The sequence below is a fragment of the Anas acuta genome, chromosome 4, assembly GCF_963932015.1.
Source record: "Anas acuta chromosome 4, bAnaAcu1.1, whole genome shotgun sequence".
Classification (NCBI taxonomy): Eukaryota; Metazoa; Chordata; class Aves; order Anseriformes; family Anatidae; genus Anas; species Anas acuta.
Window position 1 is genome coordinate 17,963,358 of NC_088982.1, and position 15,984 is coordinate 17,979,341.

At 35.7% G+C, this 15,984-nt stretch overlaps 1 protein-coding gene across 1 annotated transcript in view; it reads right to left on the minus strand.

Annotated features, from left to right (window-relative positions):
• Window positions 1-2,155: 2,155 nt before the first annotated feature.
• The window catches only part of ADGRA3 (adhesion G protein-coupled receptor A3), a 53,085-nt gene continuing 39,256 nt past the window's right edge, over window positions 2,156-15,984 (minus strand). The window contains exons 11-19 of the mRNA XM_068680030.1: window positions 14,352-14,513; window positions 13,882-14,085; window positions 13,335-13,548; window positions 12,978-13,186; window positions 8,534-8,658; window positions 7,892-8,015; window positions 6,890-7,035; window positions 3,935-4,030; window positions 2,156-3,739 (exon numbers count right to left, since the gene is read on the minus strand). Of these exons, the coding sequence (XP_068536131.1) occupies window positions 2,497-3,739; window positions 3,935-4,030; window positions 6,890-7,035; window positions 7,892-8,015; window positions 8,534-8,658; window positions 12,978-13,186; window positions 13,335-13,548; window positions 13,882-14,085; window positions 14,352-14,513 (2,523 nt within the window). The 3' untranslated portion in view covers window positions 2,156-2,496. The remainder of the gene's footprint in view (window positions 3,740-3,934; window positions 4,031-6,889; window positions 7,036-7,891; window positions 8,016-8,533; window positions 8,659-12,977; window positions 13,187-13,334; window positions 13,549-13,881; window positions 14,086-14,351; window positions 14,514-15,984) is intronic.

Genomic DNA, 15,984 nt, shown 5'->3' on the forward strand with positions numbered 1-15,984 from the left:
CTGAAGTCCTCCTCCTGTAAACAAAAACAGAAGTTTACATTTAACAACAGGTTTTCTTTTATATAAATGTTTGTCTTTTTGTGTCTTCATGCATTTTATGAGACGCATGTTCTCTGGAAATCTCTAGACTCTTACATTCCTCTATTTGTTATTTTAACATTTAGTATTTTCTTTCATTCATGAAAGTTAACTATTGGATTTTTAACTTGGATTTGAGGCTTTTTAGTGATGTCCCACTGAAAGGTGTGTACTAAACTTTTACTATAGCCAAGTAGTGCAAATGAAGCGCAAATTTTCAACAATCTTAATCTGATAAAGACTACAAAATTTCTCCACAATTTGATCTCACTTAATCTTAAGTCCTGCCCTCATCTACTACACTACAGCTCAGAGAATGCAAGATTTATAAGCACCATTATACTAAGTGCTGAATTCAGAGAAGATGATGTGTTCAGCTAAGTATTCATTTGTACATAAAAAAATGTGCATTTGGGGGTTTGATTTTGGTTAATTTTCAAGGAGAACCATCCTCATTGCAGACTGCTGCAGTGATTAAAATTTTATTTTAATTTTTAAACTGAAGTCACACCAGTCATCCGCTTGACTGCATACAAAGCACACTTTCAGAGATCTGTAAAGCTGTATCTCTGCACCGACCTTTTAGCTGCTGTCTTTTGAGTGCGTAGGGATGTTCTCCACTCAACACTGGGTTTGGTCCATGATACGCTGGTAGCCACAACCACAGTCAGCAGAGAAGCCTGGTCAGCAGTGCCAGTTCTGCAAGGCCTTTATTAGAAGTGCTAGGTTAGCAAACTAGGCATAACAGTAATTATCAAGCTGATTTCCTCAACTCCTTACTTCAGGACCGCAGTCTACAGACACTTTTTATCTACTTGTATGGAGGTGAGTTCAGATGCGAGGTGGCATTGGTAGGTTAATATTACAGGTACGAAAGTTTATCATATTTGCAGATCTTGTTAACCCCATCACTTTCAAAAGTTAGATTTTCCATATGAAACAAATTTTATATTCATAGATACCACCCCTTCACTTCCTCCCCCATCTCCCCACATGTTCATATTCAACCATCCAACCAATCTTGGAACCAGAGAAGGTATAAACCAAATTCAAATGAAAAAACAAACTCCCACAACACAACAGGTCCCTCTGTTTTGGAAAGCAAGAATTAAAAATTTACAAGATGTTTGTTACAGCACAAACTTTCTTCATGTTTTATAAGTGAATCTTGAACTACAGGGACAATTTCTCACCGGTATCTATGCTATTGATTTAAGATTTAGAAACAAACACAGTTTAAAATCTAGAAACCATGAGCGAAAAACTCCCACTGATCTTTGTTTGCTCAGGGATGTGAAAAAGCAGCAATACAACACAAGACAGAGTTTCAGTAAGCAGCACGGTGTTAATACAGAACAGCCAAAATGGAATACATCTTAACAAAAATGAAAACTCCATGACAAGCAATTGTGTCCACCCCCCACCCCAGCACCTGACATTTTTTAACCTACAGAAATTTAAAATTAGTAATTAGCATTTAAGGCATTCTGATAACCCATTCCTTCGCATTACCCACAAGCAAATAACAATACAGTGATCTCCTCATTCGGAAGAATGTAAAATACTTGCACCTTCAAGTCTTATCATACACTGACGAAATGATTGTTTGCATGGAAAATGTCCCTATTGAAAATTTACGCACACACACCCTTTCCTTCTCAATTACAAATGATTAAATCAAATTAAAAACCAGAAAACCCCAGCCAAGTAATTATGAGGGAAAAACTGTATTTTCCAAATACATTACCAGGACAAGTATAAGTACTGTGTAAGTACTTATTGAAGTAAGCCACAACCATCTGAAAACATAACTAACTTATGTATCACAAGACAACAGTGATTTTGGAGTACCGAAGTTGCCTGTAAGCTAGAAAAACCTCTATAAATTAGAATTGCATTTCAAAGAAACTCTAGGACTGATGTAATTAAGCTATTTGCATTGCCTATTTCAGACACCAAGTATTTTCTTTGGTGACTGAAACTGCCACACTTTTCAGACACTGAAGTAGTAAAATCAAGATGACATTTAATCTAATAATCTGTAATTGAAAAACAACAAGTAAGTACAACATTAGGCTGCTGGGGAAAATACTATTTATTTATTATACATTTAAATACAAACTTGAAATGTGTTGTGGACACATCTGCAGGGTTACAGGTAAAAAATAAAAAATGTACAAAGTTCCATTCTGCATCTCTTAACAAGATTGATACTTCAAAAAAAAATTCACAAAAACACCAGAAGTTTGTCCTTGTAAGAACAGTGAAGGTAATGCATACAATCTTTTGCTTGGCAGATTATCCTTGTTCCCTCCCTGCATAAAGTACCTAGAGTTTGTAAACAGTCTTTAAAAGTGTTAACAGCTTTAAGGAATGTGTAATCACAGTTCACATGGATTTGTCCCACAAGTTGCAATGCTACACAGTAGTTTCATGTTTCCATAAGCCAGTTCTAATATTACCAGTACTGTCTGCAGTGAGCAAGGGTCCATCCTGTCCACTGCTTTTAAGTGGTCCATTCTGAATGGCTAAATTTAGGCCATAAGATTTTTGCTGGTTTTCAAGTTCAACCACTATTGGTTTCCTCAGAATATCTTTTTTGTTGTTGGTAACTGTTGTTTTTTCAGTATTTCTGCCACTTTTTGGAAGCGTACTGCAAGCATCACTGCTATCTTGCTGGGATTGGTTATACTGACGTTCTCTGTATGCCAAATAAGCTCTTCGGCTCCTTGAATGCCCTTCGCTGTTGCTTTGTCGACTTTTTGGTAAGCCATTTTGCACGCTTCCTTCCACACTGGTAGGAACATCATATGCATATTCCCTCAATACTGCAAGCCTGCTAGCACGATGTCCCTTGCTTCTGTTCTTATGATGCCGGCTTGGGTGTCCATTTGTCCGAAACTGTACCTCTAATGGAGCTACATGCATTTTGATATCGTTATCCACTGAATGCTCAGTGAGACTGTTATCAAGCTGAGGACCCGTGTTCAGTGGAAGAGAAGTAGGGTGGCACTGAGCTGCAGCAGCTTGTAAATTTGTTAGTTTGCAACCTTGAGAAGAATTTTTTAGGCTCGATGCACTTTTATTTGTGCATGAAGATTCTGCACTGCTGTTGGTGCACTTGGGGGTCTCTCCATTGGTTCCACTGGAACTGGAGGGCTGAACATTCACTTGCACAGAGTACGTACTCCTTCCAGGGCAGCAAGTTGTTATCCATGCGTGCCTGACATCTTCCCTGTTAACACAATGGTGCACCATAAGAAAGGCACTAAGGCTTAAACAAGTTGCCCCAAAAAAACAGCTGAAAATCAGGTCCATAGGATAATACAGGGAAACTGACAGAGCTCCAAAAATCCACAGAGCAACATACAGAAGCAAAGTAAGGCCCACTCCCAGAAGCTGTGCTTGAAAACTGTGCTCGTTCTCCAAAGCAGATGCAGAAACTAGTGACACTGACAACGAATCTTGGTGAGCCAGTTCCCCATGTTCGTTGGTGGCAAGACGCTGCTGTTCCTCAACTGGTTCCTTAAGTTCGTATTTACGTTCAGGGTGCCGTTTTAGTTGTATGAATATGCTGAGGAAATACATGCAGTTTATGAAAATGATAAAGCTAGCTGGTCCATAAAATGCTCCTAAGCTAGGTTCCCAAGCCATCCAGCAACTGGAAAAGAAACAAACAAAAATCAGAATGAACACCTTCTCACAAGTCATTTATGCTTTATCAGTTCAAAACGGAAAGTGAAGCGACCTCGGCTGCGTTACATGTATTGGAACTACCAGAATTAATTGCAAGTAGTATTTAGAAAAGCAAGACTGTGAAACATTACGACAGAGCTCTCAGTTATACAGTACTTACTAAGGTGCATTAGGTCTGCTGCCGTAATTCCGGATGTTTGCTGCTGCTGTTATTCCACAAACTATGATTGGGATCCCTCCACCAATAAGGTAGAACCTAAGAAGTAAAAACAATATATGAACATTTGGCTGCGTAATGGCAATGGATTTTATTTGGTCACCATAGGGAAAAGGAGAGCTTTCCAGAATTCTGGAAATATGCAATTTTTTTTAAAGAAAAAAGTGGGGTGAGTTGGTTTTGGACTCCAGTAAAAGCAATTTTTCCATGTCTTCCTCACTACATTTTTTTTTCTTCTGTGTAAACCACCTTTCTCTCAGCTTCTCACTTCCCTCCACAGCACTGAATAGACAAGGTATATGAAGTTAGAGGGAAGAAGCAAAAAATGACAGAAGCTATAAATCGTTACAAGAGAATATGGAAACTTAGAATGAAATAAGTGTTTTCTGTCTTATTTCTGAAGATGTTTTTTTTTTAAAAAAAGAACTCTGATCTTACTTCCTGTTTCCTTGTGCAGTTGTAATGAAAACTGTACGCTTTCACAAGGATGAGGGCATATGTTGTTAGAGGATCTAACTAATCAAATCACTAATTACCAACAATCACTCCAATCAATAGCACGCTGTGCTACAATTTCTCCTTCAGTTAGATCAAAAATCTAATGGCATGGATATACAACGTGTTACAACAGTAACAAAAACACATAACCAGAAAAATTCACTATATGTAGAACATTCATGCCCAGTATTGGAACTACCATATTTTGCTTTCCATGAAGAATACTATGATTAAGATCTTGAATTTCTTTTAAAAGCAATCCTTTAAAGTAAAAATAATTTGAAACTGTTTCCTTTTGTCTTGGTTGACATTTCAACAAACTACCATTTCTGCACGACAAACTCCATTTCCTTCTTGTGACTGGCAGCTAGGAGACTCCATTTTTTTCACACCCTCCCGCTCGGCATGGCAATGCAATGCAACGTACTTGGCATAAAGTTCTGAACAATTAAGAAATTCCACCCAGTGCAAGTGCTGTACTATCTTTGCAACATGGCATCTGTGAACCACATAAGACCACTCTTTGGTCTAGAGCGTTTTACGAAACACTGAATCAGTTTTGAAGTCTTTTTCATCTTGTTTATGAACTGTATAAAGCCACATTAACACAATAGAATAGAGAAGATCAACAGAAATTATCTTACATGCAATGAATTTTCCAAAATAAAGAATAAAGCTTATCTGTGCTAGTATGTGAGGAAGATTAATAGCTATTAAGTCCACCCTCATAAAACACCTACAGGAACTGAAGATCCACATGTAAGCATAATGGTTTCCTATCAAGTGCAGAGTGGACTTCTTTAAACCCAAAGAATGCAAAGCAGAATAATTTGGATATGGCAAATGAGGGGAAAACTATATATCTATTTACATCTACTAGGGCTTTTCTACATCCATTTCAAAATACCCTTTGTGAATCTGAAAAGGTACATCGGAGGAAGAATCTCAGCAGTATGGTGGCAAAGAGTGAATTAGTTGTTTTTGTCTCTTTCAGTTCAAGAAACAGGGGGCCTGAGTAAAGGCAGTGACTGGTTCCATACAAGCAAGGAACTCTTATACAGAACTCTGCCGTATGCCATTAATGGGTAGGTTTGCTTTGAGCAGGAGCTTAACAGGCAACTCAATTAAATTTTAAATCCTTCTATGGCTGTCCCATGTAAAAACATCACGCATTGACTGAGGAAATCTTTGATCTGCAGAGACAGAATAACCTGAAAATTTATTAAGTATGCTTGCCCAGTTCTTATACTCTCTCCAGAGTTACTGTCATTATCACAGAGGAGGTGCCCAGATCTGAAAAAGTATGTGCATGTTTGTATTTACACAAAGCTGAGCCTCCGAGGCTGGTAACATTACTGTAAATTTTTCCAAAGCAAGACCAGCATGACAAATAATAGGGGATGGAAAATGAAATAAAATTACACAGATGTTAAAATAGCCATGCAGTATCCTGCTGGAAGGCAAACAGTTGGTGATCATGATATCCTACACTGAATGGAACAGATTATTTTTCTGAAAACAAAAACAATGAATAAATTAAACAAAGCAAAGGGAGTGCTTAGTAATATAAATACTAGCATTCTACTTTCTGACTCATGTATTTAATATTTATATATGCTTGTACATAGTACTGCAAATTTTAGTTGATATTCAGAAGAGTATTTCTGATTTTCTGCACTTTCTGTACCTTAAACTTAATCTAAATAGTTGCTATGTAACTAATCAAAGTTAATCAATGTCTGCCACCTTGTGGAGAATTCCAGCTCAGCAGTCTTTAATTAGTATCTGGAGAAACAGTTAAGCTATATGTACAAATTATATTAATGTTTACTACTAAAAGTATTTCATAAGGGGAATTTTACAGATTTTTTTTTTTTTTTTTTTTTTGCATTTCAGTGATTTTAGAAATACAAATTGTAAAGAGGATTGCTTTACAAAGAATACTATTTTCATTTGACAATGCCTGACATTTTTTGAAATGACTTGTCAGCAATTTTTCGGAAAACCATATTAAACTATGTTTACTTGAATTATAGTGGTTATTAATTGGCTGGTAACACAGTTCTCCACATTCTTTCCCCTATGATAACTTAATGGGAAGTGTTCTTATCTGAACTCCTAATCAAAGCCCCAGGAGTGATGTTAAACCAGTAACAATTTGTTAATTTACAAATCAGAAATACATCATCATAACCGTAACATGCTGAGACCAACCATCCTGCACTTCATCCTCATTAACGAGGAGCCGAGAAATCTGGAAATAACTCTGTAAACTTGAAAGGAAAAATTTTATAGGAAAAGCACTTGCAAAAGAACAATATCAACCTGTTAAAATTTCTGGTCAGAATATGAGCAAGGTGACCTAGTACACAGAGTTGCAGAAACAAACAAGAAGCTCACCTCAGCATTGGTCTAGGTGGAGGCGGCGGCTCATCAGGATCTTGACATCTTTTTGCTTTTTTGGTTACTTGCTTGTAAATATTACGAGATGTCACTCCCAGCCACAATACTGTTGCAAGAGTAGAATAATGGAGAATTATCCCAACCTTAAAAAAAAAAAGAGAGAAAAATAAAAACAAACCCCTAAACATTCCCATTTTACAAAGTTACAAGATAATCATTTACCATGCAATTTGCATAAAACCTGACTTTTCATACAGTTGCTTCATCAAGAAGCAACTGCATTACATTTAAACACAGCAACTGAATGATAGATGGGTCAATCGCTGAAGAATAAATCATTATAAAAGAGGAGTCCCAATAAAGCTGTTTGTTTATGGAAAGAACAGGTCTTTGACTTTAAATACTTGTCACTACCTTTAAGTTATACTGAGGCAGTAAAAAATAAATACTTTTACATTTGCAGAAATCACTTTTTGTGTGGTCTGTAAATGTCACTTACAGCTCTCTATAATAATTCTGTAACAAATGAGTCTCATATATAAAGCTACAAGGTAAAAAACATTTTTGTGATAGCATTTCTGACTAAAGAAATCCCGAGCACTTCTGAAGTACTTTTTGGTTTTCAAATAATGACCCAGTTCTAACCCCATGCATGGGTCAAAATAAGAGAAGTTTTAAGATAGAAAAAAATTGGTTCTTTATCAAAATGTTACATTCTGATGAAAATACCTGTACTGCACTGTAGGAGGCAAGGGGATATATATATGAATACCCCTATAGTATTAAACTGGTAAAACTAGTATTTTCAAATGATCTTAAGTACAATTCCAAAATATTCAGTTATAATAAATAAGAGCTAAAAATAGCAAACCTTCATACTTACATAAAAGTATGTAAGTTGGCTTTGCCTCCCAAATGATGGAAGAGTTAAAATTCAGTATTTTAACACTGTTTTTTGGAAATAACTGTAACATTTTTTGTGCTGTTGTGTTTACTTACTGCTTGGCAAATGCTTGCGTTCCTGGTCTGAGTTATGCCTCCAATAAACATCACGCATGTCAGGAAAATATGAAAACTTAGGTTAACTAGCATGTGCCAGCTTTTTACACTGATCCTGATCACACTGTTAAGAAAAACAAATAAAATACAGTTCAGCTGCATTATTGTCTTTCAGAAACCAGCAAGATACATTTATGTTAAATGAGATATAATTAATGTTAAGGATTGTTTGACTTCAAATAAAATCTCTAATCTTCATTACAAGAATTTAAAACACCCTCCTATTAACCAGGATGCAAGTATTTGAGAACTGTTTCAAGAAATTTTAGGCTTCAAGCTTTCACTGACATTAACAGAAACGTCAAAAGCTAAACATTTTGTTAAATTTCACTGTCATTTTTGAGTGGTCTCTTCTTGCATCACGAAGGAAAAATGACAATTAAAGAGATACACGGTTATGAGTTAAATTATCATACTAAAGAACATATGAAATAGCTACTTGCTTAAGTGTCAGTCTGCATCAACAAATTTTACAGGAAAAAATATGAATGCAAATTACTGTATCACGTTCATATAAGAAAGAAAAGGATGCTAAGAACTTTGAAAGTAATTTTTTTAGTCTCTATTGATTTTGATTCATACCTGTGATGGTATATGTAGCTGACTATGATCATAATCAGGCACATTAGCAAAACCATGGCAGTGGCATAAATTACTGGATGCAAAAGATCAGCTGGCTGTGTATATAATTCAGCTCCTGTCAAGTCCTGGCAACAAATCCAAAAGTAACGTTAGTCCATCTTATCTCCTTATTTTGCGGGTGGGAATAGGAGAGGAGACAATATAAGGAACAGGAACCTTCTAGATATAATACTATACCCCTGAAGCCTACCCCCATTATTTAAGGTTATCTTTCTACCAATACCCGTTATTCTGGCTGAACGTTACAAATGCAGTTATGTTTTATAACACACTTAGACTTCGTGTATGTCTTAATACACAGACAAATTATCAGCTTAGACAGAACACAACTTTCTTGTTTTTAAAATGTGCATAACTTTGTATAGCACGTAGAACAATCATGTGTTTCAGTGATGATTGAAATCTGCAACAACTCAGAACGGAACAGAAAGTGTCCTCAGCAAGTTTGCAGATAATGATGAAGAGGGGAGAATGATCAGTAGATTGGACAATATTCAAATGGTTACTGAAAAGCCATCAGAACGGGCTGATAAAATGCCATGAATTTCAACAAAGGAATATGTGAGAGTTCTGCATCTTGGATAGAATAATGCCACACATGCTAAAGAACAGACTGGGTGTTGGACTGAATAGAAAGCAAAAGAAGAACCTAAGGGTGCTGGTAAGACAGAATCTGAACACGAGTCAGCAGCACACCCTACAGCCCAAGCCCACACTTCACCGTACTAGTGAAAATATAGCAAGCAAGTGAATGAAAGCAATTACTCCCCTCTGTTTAGTGCTGTAAGACCACCTCTGCAGAAGTATATCCAGTTTAAGACTCCCCAGTATAAGACAGACACTGACACACTGGATAATGCATGTCTAACAAAGGATCACTGGGATGATTAACAGGGTGAAGCACACAATATTTAAGGCTGAGAAAGCTGGATTAGTTCATCTCTAAGAGAAAGAAGATGAGATAAATCATTACTCCTACACTGGACTAATCATTATAATGATAAATCTCATTATTATATTGAACCATCTACTGGGAAAAAGAAAACAGAGTCAAACTACTTGGAGTTCAGTGAAACTGTGAGGAACAATGGACATTGTTGGCAGCATGGAAAATTCTAATTAGATGTAGAAAACAAATTCTGATGACAGTAGTCAAATACTAGACCCAGGCTGCCCAGTGAGGTTGTACAATTGCTATCCTTGCAAATAAAAAAAAAAAAAAAAAAAGCTTGACTGAATATGACCTGGAGCAACATAATTCAACTTCGAAGCTGATCCAGCTTTAAGCAGTAATTGGACCCACTGACATCCAGAGGTTCCTACCAGACTGTTACTTCATGAGTACTGTCTGACTGAATAGACAGCTGATAACTCAAGATTTAAACATCTCCTTAGCATCATTCAAGCTTGGTGAACCCACTGGTCAAAATATTCCTCAAGGAATATGAGTATGGAATGGAATCTTAAACTGTTAAAGCATGACAATATTTTAAATAACATCTCAGGAGTGACATTTTCACTTATGAACAAGAAAAGCAAAAAATACTCATTTGATTTGGATGCAGTTAGGTAAGTTTCCACTCATGTTGAAATGATTTACTAGGATTCTGTTTCCATAATGGTAATGAAAAAAACTTCAGTACCTTCCAGCACAAAATAAAACTAAGTTCAGTGGAAAAAATATATATATTTTACTTTCAGATGGGCCAAGATACAGGAACTTTTCTCAGATACTGTGAGAATTATACAACTTCTAGAAGTTTGAGTGAAGTTCAGACGCATGCTGATGGAAGGGAGAATAAATTCAGCATTCACAAAAAAACTGTAAAACATTAGAAGGAAGCTTCAATTTATTTTAAGAAAAATCAGTGATATATAATCTGTTTTTAAGGTTACAATGGGTAATCTGGTTTAATGGTCAGGGAAAGAGCTCTTGAATCAAGGCTTAAAATTAGAATCAGCAACATCTTCACTACTCCTTCAATTACTGTTTTATCAGAAAATAAATTTATTGTTGCTAACTCACTAACCTCATTTCAAACTAATTTAGTTAGACTGTCAGTTTGATTTTTTATGTATTTGGTTTTCCTGAGCACCTGGATGAAAACACTTTAGGAACAGTCATAAGATATTGCACCTCAGGCAGGCAGCATAGTCTGATCAGAACACTACCCACAGCCCACTTAAAATCCAGCTGGAGATCCTTAACTACCCACTGCTGTTACAAGCATAAGCAAAGGCAGTGGCACCCACAGTTGGTGGGTGCTGGAGAACAAGAACTGTAGGAGAACTGCTGAGCCTCCTGGTTACCTGTGTCATTATTAAGCAGTGGTTAAAATTATTTCCAAATAAATGCAAAGTTTTATAGCTGTATGTTCCTAGATTACTAGAATAGGAAACTGGGCACTTGGTCATGGCATTCCTTATCAGAGAAGACTTTACATTATGTTCTGAAATGTATACAGACAGACCACTATATTGAAACTTTTATGTTAGTGTATATATGTTCAGAAGAAAGAATAAAGAGTGAAATAACACTCTGGTTATTAGCCAGTAGCCATAATAATGGACACTGCATTCAGATCCTTGGTTGCCACTTCTGTTCATGTTATTTTATGTTAATGATAACTGCTGAATTCAAAGCCAAGCTTCTAAAACTGAACTCAAAATAACATAACTTTATTTTTAACTTTTAGTTAAATAACACATAGGAAGTATGAAAACCTTCTTCAGCAGCTACTTAGCCAGATGTTTTGCACCATATTATAAGAAACATAGATGAGAGTTATTCTCCCTCATCCTCCACCTACTGACTCCTCTCCTGTCTCAACTTAACACTTTTGGAAGTAGCTAAATATTTAAAGAATACCAGTGTTGAGTATGGAACAGGAATGCTCACTCAAAGAGCCACTGGTAGAAAAGCAAGAAAACTGCCCCATCCTCCTTTCCAACTTCTGGCAGTCAACAATTTTCTATATGCCTCACAATATAGTTATTGATGTAATCGTACCATGTGTTAATACAGAAAGTCATTTACAGCTGCAGTATGCCCTTCATTTTTCTTCCTCCAGATGGCAGAAATGTGACCAATTTAAAGTATAATCTCTCTTCACATGTATACTACACATACAGATGAATTCAATTCTAAAGAACATATATGTTAAGGGAAGAATTATATATTAAAAATATTTAAAAAGGGAGCTAAGGGATTATAACGGTTTGAAGTCATTTAAAACAGTACCTTCAGAGGTAAAAATCTTAAAAGATTTGGCATGATGCCATAACATAATTTTGCTTATTTCTATTTAGCTGTTTGTTATTCTATTATTCAATTCTCTTAAGAGGATGAATTATGAATCTGAGTTGGAAAACAACAAAAACTGCAACTTCTCATGCACTGATCATCAAGAAATGCTCTTTCTTCTGAGTATGATTACATAAACATACATATATAAATTTCAAACAGCACATTAATTACAACAAAAGAAAACCCACACCAAATTTACACGTAGTAAGTTAACAGCATTCTTAAAGCTCTTAAGATTTCCACCCTGTTTCCTACTGGTCAACCATTTTTAAGGTATCATTTTACATGTAGTGATGACTGATAAGCAGGGTATCAATCACTGTAAACTGGAAGCTTCTGAAACAAAGCACTCCAGGAACAAAGAAGAAATTCTACTTCTAACTAAAGTGCATGACAAGGCACCTCCCTCTTTCCCTCCCTCCCTCCCCCCCCCCAGTATATCATATTTTACAACTGGTTAACCATTTTATTGGCATCATTACATGAAGACTAATGTTGAGATATAGAGTTTTAGGTGTTTCTTAAACAGTATTTTATATAGTGTTTTGATGGTTTTTTTTTTAACCTTTTCAATTCATTTCTTCCATTAATGAACCAGATTAGCTAATACTGTTCACTAATACTAGTGAATGAATAGCTAACCCTGATGAAAGATAATAGCAAAAAAAAAAAAAAAAGGGAAGCATTCCTATTAACAGACAAAGCTAACAAATTTTATCTAACAGATGCAATTTTTCTCCAACGCTGTTATTTTAAACTGCCATTGTTAAGACTGAAGTTCATAAAAACATCTAATTAAATGGTTCGTTAGAATTGCTTCCTATAGCATAGTTCTTTTCGTATGAAAATTATTTTTTCTCCATCATACTACGCAATTAATTCCACTTTGACAGTTTTCCACTTAAATCTCATTTCACATCAAAATCTGTATTAACAGAAGTAACAATTGAACATTTCTTATGTCTAGTTTTCTGTGAAAACAGACATGGGAATGCTTACTTTAATGCAGAAACAAAAAACAGAACTGTGGTTCCAGTGCTTTTAAGTTCCAGAAATATGTAATTCTAAGTGCCATACCATTAAAACTGCATAGTTGCTGAGGGAGTAGCACTGAATGGTAGTAATATTTTCATCAGACAGAAGAATGCGACAGCCATCAGACTTCCAGCCCCCTTGTCCGTTCAGTAGATCAAAGTCCCACTGAGCTGCAACAGCATCTGCTCCATGCGCAATGCGCCGCAGTGTCACATTTATAGGAATGTGGTGACTGGCTAGGTTTAAACCATCTGTTACAAAATAAATGTATTTGCACATGAATTTCTCAGTATGTCAAATGCAAAAAAAAAAAAATTTAAATATGCTACTTGACAGAAATGAGTTAAGAAAAGCTTCTTATTTTTAAAGATCATAAAAGTATAATAATAAAAAACAAACCTATCTTGGTAAGAATAACTGGTGTTACAACTGTACGACGTTTCCCATCATCAGCCAGATTTGTTGAATTTCCTGTTGCTGGAAAAAGCTTTCCATTGCGAAATGCAATAAGCTGAAGCTTGTAGACAGATTCATCTGCTGGTCTGATTTCTCTTTTTTGCTTCTGGGTGAAAAGGGAAGCTGGCAACTGGATAGAAGCCTCCACGATTGTATTCTAGAAATAAACAGATTAAAATAAATAAGAATTATTATGAACTAGGGAGCATTTATTATCTATACCTACAAACAGCCTGAGAGCATCTTTCCACTTAAGATGTTTTAATAAGGGAAACCACACCTACTCATTAAAAACTAAGTCCATTAAGAAATTATCCCATAAGCAAACTATATTATCCTGTGTCACTTTAATCATCCCTTGTCAGTGTCATTCTGGATTACATAAGAATGCTACTTTAACATCAGAAATTCATAACGTAAGCTTGCTTTCCAAGTGATTCATATTTATGATATTATTACAAAGAGAGTGGGAAAACAGTGAGTATACAACCTTTAAAGCCAGGCTTGACAGCGTATTTGAAACATTGCATTTAAAGCTTAGTTGCTTATCTAGATTTCCATCTGGATCTCTTCTCCCATAATCACTGAGTCCTGTACGGTCTGATGTAGCCACTTTTTGAAATACGGTGCACGTCATCCCAGTGAAACCAGCAGCCTTTATTACATAAGCCTCAAGAGCAATATTTGGAGAATACTGAGACAAAAAAAAATCGAATAAAAAATGTTACACGCTACAGGAAGAATAACAAATAATCTTTAAGGGATTCTCTGTCATAACAGTATACAAAAACAAAACAAAAACTGCTTCTGTATATCTGGCAGGGAATTCAGAATATTTCTCCTCTTTCTACAGAAACAGAAGAGATTAAGATAATGCCAAAAGCTATTAAGCAAGGAAAAATAAAAAGCTATTGAAACTTACGAGCCAGCAACATGTCTTCTGAAGAAATTTGTACTTACAGTTGAATAAACTTGAGCCCCATTTGCAAGCCGGTACATAGCAATTTTCTGTAGACACTGTACAATTCTAGTGCAAGCCTTTGCTTCCCTTTGTGCCATCCACAGAACACGTTCATCAGCTAACATAATGTTACTTGCTATATCCACCATCACGTCACCAAGCTAGCAGGGAAAAGAAATAAGGTTATTTTATATCTTTGATAACGTGCATCAAGCAGGATCATTACCAGAAAATACAATGCTACTTGTCAACATAAGAAAAAGGAATTGGTTGTCCTTATTTCAATCACTGCCTGTCAAGTTGACATACTGAAATACATAGACATTTACCCCCATCTGAATACTGTACCAAAGTAATTTGTGTAACTGCATTAGAACTACAGAACAAAACCATGAGAAATACAAGTATTTCAGTAAGAGAAAAAGGCGTAATTCTCCAACTTCTACTTTTCAAGTTATTCTAAAGAACAATTTATAATCAAATTTAAACCTAAAATAAATAGCTATGAATCAGCAATAGTACAGTGTGCATGTCAAGAAAAGAGTAACAGAGGAAGAATTAGCACACAATCCTTCTGCCTCTCTTCCTTTTGTTATGTCTGCCTTTTCTTTGATTCCTTCCTTGCCTACTTTCAGTTCTGTGTGGACTGTTTTAGGTCACAGGCTATTCAAGAAATACAGAAAGGTACCAGAGTTGACTTCAAACCACCAATTACACTGTTAAAGTGTATGCTCACACTCCCTACCTGGCCTTCTACGTAACAGAAATACAAACCAATGAAGGGAATTCCTTCACTTAGACCACAACTGTGCCAAAATTATCAAGTACCTATATTGGCCTACACTGGATTTTCACCGCATTTAAGAAAGTGGCAAATATTGCACCAAAAGTGAAGGCACACGTAATTCTAACCAAACTGAATGAATGTAATTCACAGTGCCTAAACTGACTGGGTGGTGGGGCTGGGAAGTGATCTCCTTTTGATCCAGATTGTGGGGAGTTGTTTTTTTTTTGAAGGAATATCATTAGTAAGTTGAGAACACAGTTAGGGACAGAAGCTACAGTCAGTAAACATTCCACAGCTAACAAAGAGCATCAAGCAAAACTTATAGGCTACAGCGCTTTTCGTTAAATTTTCAAGAACAAATCAAAATTATATTAACGTAAGATGCTTATTATTACTTATTACTTGAAAGGTGTTATCACGTTTAATACATCAATAGATGGAGTTGTTACAATATATCAGTGTTAAGATCCTAAAGTCACAGGGCTCAAGTTATTTCACGTTCCATACATTAAACATTATTCTTTCACTTTATCAAGGTATGCCTAAGTTTCTCAAACTGCATTTTAACCTAAGACAATCTACCAAGAAATTTCTGAACATCTTCAATTTTTCTTCTTTTCACATCAAAAAGCTATTAAATGAAGCATTTTATAATGTACAACATTTGCATTTCAGAATAGCCACCGTAATGCAAACTAAAGAACTGAAAATGAGATGGTGTAAGTCTATACAGTATCATTCATAGCTAAGAGTTTTGTAGAGTAAGGCCAACAAGAATTTTATTAACTAATAACAAGTATTAAATGAAATTGCACTCTTTTTTAACATATCATCAAGGTTGATTC